At 40.6% G+C, this 11542-nt stretch overlaps 1 protein-coding gene and 1 non-coding gene across 2 annotated transcripts in view; both read right to left on the bottom strand.

The window, feature by feature from the left end:
- Positions 1-319: 319 nt before the first annotated feature.
- LOC124721752 lies at positions 320-422 on the bottom strand. The gene has a single exon (XR_007006388.1). It is a non-coding gene; the product is annotated as a U6 spliceosomal RNA (small nuclear RNA).
- Positions 423-10182: 9760 nt separating this feature from the next.
- The window catches only part of LOC124709369, a 427556-nt gene continuing 426196 nt past the window's right edge, over positions 10183-11542 (bottom strand). Inside the window, exon 4 of the mRNA XM_047240833.1 lies at positions 10183-10278. Coding sequence (XP_047096789.1) covers positions 10236-10278 — 43 coding nt within the window. The 3' untranslated portion in view covers positions 10183-10235. The remainder of the gene's footprint in view (positions 10279-11542) is intronic.

Below are 11542 nucleotides of genomic sequence, written 5' to 3'. Positions count from 1 at the left end.
GTTTTCAAATTTGATTTTGGTGTCAGTCAGGCATTTTATATCACTAGGTATGAGATAAAATTTTGGTTGCAGCATTGTGCAACCCTTTTTGTGCAAACGGAAACCCTAATGTGGAACAATGTACGTTATTTTTTTCTTCTAATATTGTAGTTATGTACATGATTGTTCTGTGCGGCTGGTCCCGAATTTATGTTAAATAGTGTGTAAGCTTAGGGACTGATGACCTTAGCAGTTAAGTCCCATAAGATTTCACACACATTTACATATTTTTTACGTGATTGTTCCTTTTGAACTGTAGTGGATTATTTACAAGGTACTTAAAAATGTGGAACGCTTAACGACTATGCGTGTCGTCCTTGCGCAGAGGCCATGGTAATTTTTTCTGTGTCGTTCAAATTTTCGCCGAAGCGGTACAGATGCACAAGTACTGTGATGTGGCTGCCGACGCTGCTCTTCCACTGCATTCAGTGAAGCCAAACACTATCCATAGCACTGAATGGTGTCGCTGTTGACGCACTACTAACGTTGCCAGAAAGCACTCAACCGAGCAGTACTGAACGCAAACTTGAGCCCAACGAGTTAAACAGGACATTACTGTCGTCAACAGCAGGTACCCTGCGCGAATGGAAACAAGACACACAGAGCATACCGTTGACATTTACACTGTTGTGCAACATTTTCAGTGCTACGCAGATACAAAGCTTATAGAGATATGAAACCAAACCAAATGCAGTAACTTTGGAACCTGCCGCCAGAGACCATGGCTCCATACACCAAGATACTCACGGAGTATCGGACCAGATTTGCGAACAAAATCGAGAGATGTAAAGCTAAATTCGTGCGTACCCCAAGTAAGTGAGAGAGGACCGTTGCTGTTTCAATGTAGAAAATTATCTAGTGCGAAGCATCCGAAGCTCTTTAAGTCTGTTCGCAGATGATGCGGTTGTCTACAAGACAGCAACTCTAGAAGAGATGCTCAACAATCTGCAATGGCAGATGTTACAGAGAGAGGCGGTTGACATCATGTAGAGTTTTACTATTAAAATTTCAAGACACTTTCCGCCAATAGTCGGACAACATATTACTTCCTCGCACATACGTTTCGCGAAATGACCACGACGAGGAAATTCGAGAAATAAGAGCCAACACAGAGGCTGACCGACAATCAACCTTCCCACGCACCATTCGCGAATGGAGCAGGGACGGGAAGATCAGCCAGTTGTACCAGAAGTACCCTCCACCACACACGTTCAGGTGGCTTGCGAAGTACTTATGTAAATGTCGACTAAGAACGTATCCCTGAACAACCTCTGGAAGTCTGCCATATACAATCCATATAAATAATACTGTTTGATCTATAGAAATACAAAACTATTTTATTGTATATTCCACTTTTGCATATTTGCACCAAATTTTAATTCACTGTGAATACTGTCATTTTCATGCAATTAAATGTGAAGAAAATCGAAGAAGCCACTCCGTAAGGTTCCCTTGTACGGCGAAGTGACATTTAACCGCCGGCCGGAGTGGCCGTGCGGTTCTAGGCCCTTCAGTCAGGAACCGCGAGACCGCTACGGCCGCAGGTTCGAATCCTGCCTCGGGCATGGATGTGTGTGATGTCCTTAGGTTAGTTAGGTTTAAGTAGTTCTAAGTTCTAGGGGACTGATGACCTCAGATGTTAAGTCCCATAGTGCTCAGAGCCATTTGAATAACCTGACATTTAACCGGTCGCTCATGCTCACAATCACTCTCGTGCCGGACTGGAGACAACGAACAGAGGTAGCCTTTCGCAGTCATTGTCGATGTTAAAACTTTTTCTAAAGTTATACCCCGTCGTTGTTGTGGTATACTCTGAGTTCATGTTAAGGCCTTCTTGCTGAGGCTTTAACTGATAACGTTCGGCTCGCTGTGTCTGACCAAAGTATAGAAAGTGTCCGAACTTAGTCGCCTTGTGTACGTATGTACGAGCAATCTTTAGGAAACCGTCTGAGGTACACTACCACCCTAGGTGCCGTACGGAGACATCCTAAATATAAATGTTCTTACGGTGCATCTACTCGATTTGAAGACAATACAGGACTCCCTGGCAGTTAAATGCAGCATGTTACCCTGGTTGTCGAGTCCTGCACACACAGAGACGTAATATCGTATGTGCGCCAACGAAATGTAACAACCCGTCTACCAGGCACACATATTTTACGTGAATGACTTAGCGGCTACTGTTAGTTACAATTACAGCTGTACGTAGTCAAATTCTGAGTACAGATACAGGTAATCTAAGGAAGGTCTTGTGGATGTAATTTTAAAGCAATGTATGGTTGTGCACTTCACCACAATAAAGAGTCACGTGGGGTCACATGCCATATAAAAACACAGAAATAACGGTAAGGGGAAGCATTTGAAGTGGATTATTCATAATTCAGGCTCCGTTGTAGGTCAAATAATCGGCTGGTATAGATTTCGTGGCAGCATGTTGAGAAACTCCACTGCACCTATGGAAGACACCGCTTATAATCCTTTGTATGGCTGCACCGGAATAGTATCTACGTGACGATAGTCTAAACTATAGTCTAACATGTACAGGGATTGAACCAAAACTACATCAAGAAGATTTAGCGAGATGTTTAGCGGTTTTTAAGTGTTTATCGTTATAAGGATCCCGTGGTCTTTGGTGGCTCGTAACAGAACAATTGCATCCAGTCTGATTTATCACCCCACTGACCTTTCTCTTTCGCACTGTAACATCTGCACAACAGTGCAAGTGTCGACGATATGCACTGTCCATTCACTCTCAGTACTTTTCAGCAGTAATGTACACTTCACTCTCCGCTCTCAAGCTTGCATTCAATACTCTTTGCTTCTGTCAGGAGTTTATTTTTCCGGCAGCTTTATTTGTAAGTTGATAATGATACACAGCAGTATGATTAGGTTTACTGAAGACAGTACCTGCAAGGAAAGTGCGTTATACCAGGTGATCAAAAAGTCAATATAAATTTTAAAACTTAATAAACCACGGAATAATGTAGATAGAGGGGTAAAAATTGACACACATGCTTGGAATGACATGGGGTTTTATTAGAAAAAAAAGATTCACAAAATGTCCGACAGATTGCGCTGGACAGCAAAAAGTCAGTGACTGCGCATGGCAATCGTGTATAAAAGGAGCTGTAATGAGAGAGAGATACCTGAAAAGGCGCTTTTAGTGAAGCTCTGTTATCAGAGTGGGGAATGTGCTAGTTCAGCGTTACGATCCTATCGCCATAGGAAGGGGATTAGAACGGGTAAAGGTCCGTTGACAAATGCAGCTGTGGCGAGAATGATTTCGAAGTTAGAAGCCACGGGTTGTTTAGCCGATAAACCCCGTAGTGACCGACCGAGCACAGGGCGTAATGCTGCTGAGAGAGTTCAGGAAGAAATGGAGTCTGTAGCGGGTTCGTCTATGCACGGGGAAGTCAGCGCTCGTGCAGTCGCACGTCACACCGGCATTCCATACACTACTGTTTGGTTGGCACTTCGGCGTACCCTCCGATGCTATCCGTACAAAATCCATCGGCATCATGAAAAGTTACCTGGCGATTTATTGTAGCGGAGGGCATTTGCGGTGTCGGCGTTTCAAAAGATGGCGGAAGATGACGATTGGTTGAGTAACGTGTTATGGAGCGACGAAGCTCATTTCACGCTCCGAGGGTCTGTCAACGTCCACAACTGCAGAATTTGGGCTACCGAAAATCCTAGAACTGTCGTGGAAACTCCACTGCACGACGAGAAAGTCACGGTATGGGTTGGATTTACCATATCTACCGTTATGGGCCTTTTTTCTTCGAGGAAACGCGTGATTCTGGTTTGGTAGCTGCTACCGTGACGGGTGAGAGGTACGCCGATATGTTTGGCTGATAAACACCTGCTGGGACGTACGATGTTTATGCAGGATGGCGCTCCACCTCATATTGCTAGACGCGTGAAAGATCTCTTGCGCGCGTCGTTTGGTGATGACCGTGTTCTCAGCCGCCACTTTCGTCATGCTTCGCCTCCCAGATCCCCAGACCTCAGTCCGTGCGATTATTGGCTTTGGGGTTACCTGAAGTCGCAAGTGTATCGTGATCGACCGACATCTCTAGGGATGCTGAAAGACAACATCCGACGCCAATGCCTCACCATAACTCCGAACATGCTTTACAGTGCTGTTCACAACATTATGCCTCGACTACAGCTATTGTTGAGGAATGATGGTGGACTTATTGAGCATTTCCTGTAAAGAACGTCATCTTTGCTTTGTCTTACTTTGTTATGCTAATTATTGCTATTCTGATCAGATGAAGCGCCATCTGTCGGACATTTTTTGAACTTTTGTATTTTTTGGTTGTAATAAAACCCCATGTCATTCCAAGCATGTGTTTCAATTTGTACCTCTCTATCTACATTATTCCGTGATTTATTCAGTTTTCAAATTTTTACTGACTTTTTGATCACTCGGTACATGTTACGTACTGCACTGTACTGTGCCGTACAGTACACTGACGAAACAGATTGAAAAATGCTATGACAAAAATGCACAGTTTTGTCTGAGAATTTTTGTACTGCTCTATGATACGTGGTGTACGTTTTGGTTACTACATTTTATAGGCTTTCTCAGCGCCGTGGACGTATTTTCAAAGAAAGATACGTAGTTGGGTAACAAACCCAGTAACTCGTAATTACATTATTACTCCGTTACGAGACACCAGCGACACTATTCATTTTATACCAAAGTAATCGGATTATGTCCCTGAACAACTACCGAAATTTTTTGTCGGGGGGGCTTTGGTTCATGTCGTACTGGGAAAGGCGGTGCATATTTGAAGTACGTCCTTCTTAAGTTCAATTTCTACTGAGAGAAGAACACTGTGCGGACCGCGTGTATCTGATGCTGTGCTTTTCATCGGTCACGAGTGCTGACACTCCCGGCTTGGCCAGCAGTACGACAGATGGTGCCCACTGCCTAGACGCGTGCGCAGCCGCTGGCGGTGTCAGAGGCAGACACTTACCTGGGAGGTAACAGGCGCCGCCGTCGCGTGCCGAACCCCCTAGTTTACCCGATCAAAGCAACGCCGCACGCGACGCGATCAGCCGCAGGTGTCATATGCGCTGCACTCCACTACTTACTTGCCCTCCACATCTAACACTGCACATGTCGCATTTTCTTCTGCGTAAATCCTACACACAACGATCTGATGTCTCCCGTGCTATTGCCTGCGTAAGCAGCATTTGAGACTCTTTTTTAAATAACTGGATTACCACCACCAGTGCCCATTCGCGCACCGAGTCCAGTCGCTGTTACAGTCTCCTTCCATCTCTTGGTTGGCCGATCCACTTACCTCTTTCCTCTGGATACGTAATTTACAACCCCTTTTCCTACAATATTTTACTGTGTTTATACATACAGATCGGTTATAATTAACGAGCAACTACTAACAGAGGCCCAGTGTGGCCTGCAATTATCGTATGGCGGCGAAATTTGGTAGGTATTCTAACGCATTAATGCGGAACTGATTTATCCATGAAAGAAATTAATTCCAGTTTTGGCCGCGAGTTACAAATCTGGCGCCGTAAATGCAAGAAAGTCGTACAGAAATTTTTCCCTGCGTAATTTAGTAGGAACGAGACATGGGCAGAAATTGTCAAAAATGTGACGAACACATAATGTACGCCTTATTATTAACCGCCACTTACGGAATGTGCTCAATATGAGCACTTGAGACATCGAAGCGATGCTATACAGCGCCAGGTTTGCACCTGGTGACCGAACTGTTTTCAGCGTAAATCGGTTGCATATTATCGCCTTCGCATGTTTACCAAATTTCGCTGCCATACGATAAAAACAGTCCTCGCTTGACTTCTATGATTAGCTACACTTTAATTGTAACCAGCAGGTATATCGCAAGCAGGATACTTTTCAGTTACTCGCGTTAGTATGACTATTACAGAGAACATTCCGGCCAGTAAAGGCGGCTAATCCGCAGGCTGCCTGTACCTGCAAAAAAAACACCCGATTTTTCCGGAACGGAAGCGAAAATGACTGAAAGAAATGGCATCCCTCCTAATCAAAAAAGAATGCACACGTCGAGTTCATATCGTGTCAGTTATTATTTAGTCAAAATTTTAAGGTTTTGTACCGATTATAGTTCTTAAATCAACTGCACAAATGTCTCAAATTTTCTGAGAGTGCTTTTAAAATGATATATACTTCTAAATGTACTAAATTACGAAGTACTGAAGTAAACAAATTGTTATCAGATAAAAATATTTTATATATGTTTTACTTTACTTTCTTTTACATCGTTACGCTCAGTTATGGACCGCGATTGAACTTATTTCGCTTAAATGCTTGCTTTCTTCTTCTCCCAAAACGTCTTTATCTTCTCAGTGAGATTTTTTTTTTTTTTAAGTTCTTTTGTCCGTGTTCTCTTGGATGTAACAGTTGCTTTAGCTTTAATTTCGAGCTTGTCAGTTACAGTTTTCAATGCAGCTCTGTCTCGCAGAATTTGGTTTGTGATGCCTATTTCCCGATAATATTTTCTAATTTCAAGTTCAAATGGCTCTGAGCACTATGGGACATACCTTCTGAGGTCATCGGTCCCCTAGAACTTAGAACTACTTAAACCTAACCAACCTAAGGACATCACATACATCCATGCCCGAGGCAGGATTCGAACCTGCGACCGTCTAATTTCAAGTATTCCATTTGTTTTTAACTTTCATTAAGAGGGGAATGTAAAGAATCCTTTTGGTCAGTCTGTTTCATTCTGAGAATGCAGCCATAAGATTTTGATCCCCTTTTCCTGAAAGTGTCCGGAATTTGGTCTAAATTTTGATGTAACTCGTTACATTTCCGTCTCATTCACATTCTCTAAACACAAACCGCACCAAAATTTTCCTTCGAATTTTTCTTCTTTTCCTATGTCTTTAGTCAATGATCTACCTTCAATGATTACCGACGACAGTGACGCATGTAATGCTTGAGATTTGACTACTGTGATTTAATTTTGAACTTTCTTTACGAGATATTATTTCTCATTATACTTATTCTACGTAATTCTATAAGCTTTCTGTAATTTAATGGTTCTCTCTCTGTTTACTTCACCATTTAATCCAGACGGTGGGTTGGTTTCTCCGAAGTTTTTAAATTGGAATACTTGAGATGTTCTGCCGAACTGTGTAAACATCGGTAGTCCATCTGCGTCTCTATCAGAACCTTCCACGTACTAAGCTTTTTCTTAAAAAACTTTCGGTCCACTTCTAGTTGCTATTTCATACAGTTTTTCAAGGAAATTAATCGCCACTTCGCTGTTGTTTGAACAGATCGCTAGGTCGTCTGCACAAGCTAAATATCACAAACCAATTTTAGTTTCCCGTCGTCTGTCAATAGTCATTCCTGTTGTTTTATTTTTCCATGTCCTAATGACTTTGGCTAGTTCACGAATGAACGGTAAGGGAAATTGAAGACTTCCTTGTCGGACGCCTATTTTTATTTCAAACAATTCAAATATATTGCCTTTAAATCTAACTTGTGAGCTGGTATCAGTTAATGTATGTTTAATCAACTGTTTCGTCTTTCTATCCACTTTAAACTCTTCTAGCACACTAACAAAGCAGCGTTCGCCTGCCCTTGCGTATTTTCATAATAGTCTTGAGAATTGGTTCCACGTAAGTCCTGCCTTTCCTAAAACCTGCTTGATAGTTGCCAATTAAGTTGTTCGTTTGTGTATCAAGCGTTTTACGCATGATTTTTGAAAGAATTTTGTAACTAACTGACAGTAAGTAACTGACATAAATAACCGCACAGGGATTTATTTACTATTAGTTTCACATCCTTTCTTGCGTAAAGGGTGTTTTAAGACACGTTACCATTCTTTACGGGTCGTTTCTTCAAACGAAATATATACGTCACGAATTTTCTTCGTGAAGCTTTTACCACCTATTTTCCACATTTCTGCCGTTGTATCATGTTCCTCTGGCGCTTTATTGTTTTTACGTTCACGTATTGCTTTCTCAACATATTCTATACTCTGGATTCTGATTGTGTGTGTGTGTGTGTGTTCGTTGAATTCGACTGTGTGAGATCTTTAAAGTACTTTGCTTAGAGTTTACTATTGTCTTTCTTATTTGTTTCCAGAGTCCCGTCAGGTTGTCTACAACAGAGGCTGGAAGCCCGATATGTTAACATTTGTCCTCTAAAAATTCTGCAGAACACCGCGTTATTTTTCATGAACACTTGTTTCGTTTCTGCAAGTCTGGTTTTATTATAATGTTGTACAGATCGAATGATCCTTGAAGTCTGTTTCTGGACTGCAGCGAAGTGATTTTATGCAAATTCCAGTCTTTCCAGGCTTTAGTTCTTTGCTCTACGGCCATGTCACAGATATTGTTCCACCACCTATGTTAACGTTTCATTTGCAGTGTACCAATACATTAAAAATATTATCTTTAAGTTCTGACCAGCTGGAAGATTCATGATTACAATGTTTGCATGGATGGAGTTCGAATTTTGCTACAGAAAATCAAGGCTAGTTCTTGGATTTCTAGTTAGCCTCGGTATGGTTCTATTTTGCTGGATTTTAACTTTAACCTTTCCTTACTTTTCAATTAAAAACTTTTTTTTTTATTTCTGCAAGTTTTCTTCTGGTTAGGACATGCCAGAAAATTTGTTGGCATCTATTTCAGTTGAAAGGTTTCACAAAAGTGTCTCTCCACTTTTATTAGTCCTTTGTGAGCAGGATATAGTATTACAGTTGTTCGGAATTTGTTTTTCTTGCCACTTCATGCGTTTATGTCCCCCATTAAAATTTTAATGTGTTTATTTTAATCCAGTTTGTATGGCTTTTTTGGTTGTTCTAGTTGTTTGTTGATGAATGGGCGCTGATTAATATATCCTATTACATTATTATTATTATTATTATCAAAATTCTATGCATCTGTGGTAAATTAAAGGCGGCTTCGAGACTTTTTTAATGTTTTTTTTCATACTAAAAGTTCAACAAAATGTGGTTTCAAAGTTTTATTTTCTGGGTTATTTGGTTAAAATGAAACCCTGGCTCTGAATTCGACAAGATGAATGTGAGAAATCTTGCAAAATAACCCTCAAATTGACCTGCAGAACCGACTCGTAACAACCTTGGACCGAATCGGTACAGCCCTCGTCTCCACAGTTTGATACAATGATGTGATCTTAAATAGTCTGCACTACTGGTAACACATATTCCAATGTGTAAAAAGATTCGGGACACTATTCCGGCAATGTTTTCTAAAGGTCCTCATCTGCCATGACTGAAAAGCGCCGAAACTTCTCCGCGCCAGCCAAGGAAACGCTCTAATTTACGGTGGACATCCTGACAGGCAAAACAATCCACGTTAGATAGTACTTGCTAATGCTACAATGTTTCCCGTTGCACTCGGAGTTATTAAATGTGGAGTTTAATAGTTTAGTGGCATCACAAACAATCATTTCTAGAAAACACTAGGGATTCTGGAATGAATAACTACTCTGCAGTGCAGATTCCATAAAAGAGCAAAGTCCCCGTGTTGCACCAGCCTCTTACGGATTTCTATGAAACTGACAATGCCTTACGTACATAAACGCCTTACTATTAACAGTTTAAGAAAATATTTTGTTATTGATTACACATCGACGGAATTTTAAGTATGAAACTGTATTTGTGATGATTGCAGAGTACGAAAACCTGTGTTTGTACACATATAATTTGGAAATATGAATAAATTAAATTAACTCCTGTTTGTACAACCAGCAGGATGTATAGTATCTTATTTATAATCTTGATACTTCATATCCAGACACTAGACTCTGTATTACTGCCAATAACACTAATGTTAAGATTACAAGAAAATGGCAAAATAAAGCATAGCATACATACTCGTATGATAGAAGTATACGGCTTTCTCGTCGACAAAAAACTATACAAATAAATCAAGGAAGTTATCACATTAGGATATTTGGGAAGTATATTCTTGAACTAGGATGATGGCACTGCAAGTAAAGTAAGACTTCAACTTTTAAACAGCCACTCAACACTGACACTCAATGAAAAGAAAAAATAACACAAAAACATTAAACTCAATCTATGGGTTGAAACCGATATATTTTTAGATACTAACGAAGTGACATCCGACGATTATTGAACTCAAATCGCTGATAATCGTTTTACAAACAGTAATAATATTAGGACACTCACCGAACAGCATTAGGAAGCCTCGCTGAAGATCGGCGGCATTTGTACAGTTGATCTGTAAAAAAAGAAAAAAAGGAGGGTAAGATCTGATTTTAATTATAGTACCAAAATCAGTACAGTTAACATGGTAGACAAAATGGCTTTGGGCACTATGGGGGTCATCAGTCCCCTAGAGTTAGAACTACTTAAACCTAACTAACCTAAGGACATCACACACATCAATACCCGGGGCAGAATTCGAACCTGCGACCGTAGCAGCAGCGCGGTTTCGGACTGAAGCGCCTAGAACTGCTTGGCCACAGCGGCTAGCCAAGGTAGACAAAAAAGAATCAAAATTTCTTACTTAATTCTTAAAAAATGGAAATGTAAGCCATCTGACATAACACAAATGAAACATAATTCTTTGTGCATCACTGCGCATTGATGAGACCTTTTCTAAATATTATATTAACAGAACAGAAGTAGACGCTTATATGCCAAATAGCTCTTTAGAAGATGCAGAAACTGAAAGAATGTATGCTGAGATAAAGTAATTGTTCAGGTAATTAAGGTAGACGAATGGGTTGTATTTAATCGTAGAAAATACTTCGCTTAAAAATCATGGAAGAAGGTTGTACACGTGGAAGTGACCTGTAAACACTGGAATGTTTCAATTTAATTATACACATATACGGGTAAGGCATATTTCGGAACTAGATTTTAAACCGTGAGATGTTCCCAGGGGCAGATGTGGACACTAATCATTATCCATTAATTATGAACTGCAGATTAAACTGAAAAAAAAAAAACAGCAGGAAGGTAGTAAATTATGGAGATGCGACCTGGCTACATTGAAAGAAGCAGAAGTTTTTTTCAGTTAAATTATGACTGGCTGAAACAGAGTTAAAGAAACACCAGAACAAGATTTAGTATCTTAAGAGAGGAAACAGTGAAGGCAGCAGTGGATCAAATAGGGAAAAAGACAAACTCAATAGAAGTCCTTGGATAAGGCATGACACATACTGTGTAACTCAATTTACAATAGGACAAAACATAAAAATGTAGCCCTTGAAGCTACATAAAGGGAATACAGAGTCTAAAAATTGAGACTGATAAAGTGCAAAATGGCAAAGCTGGAATGACTACAAGGCAAACGCAAGGCTGTAGAAGCATGTGTAACTGGAGTGAAGATAGATGCCGCCTGTAGGAAAATTAGAGAGACCTTTGCAGAAAAGAGAAGCAGCTGTATAAATATCAGGAGTTCACATGGCAAGCCGGTGCTAAGCACAGAAGGAAAAGGTGAAGGGTGGACTGATTTTATAGACCACCTATAGAAGAGT

Source organism: Schistocerca piceifrons, chromosome 1 (assembly GCF_021461385.2).
Source record: "Schistocerca piceifrons isolate TAMUIC-IGC-003096 chromosome 1, iqSchPice1.1, whole genome shotgun sequence".
NCBI lineage: Eukaryota > Metazoa > Arthropoda > Insecta > Orthoptera > Acrididae > Schistocerca > Schistocerca piceifrons.
This window is presented reverse-complemented; position numbering and strand designations above follow the sequence as displayed.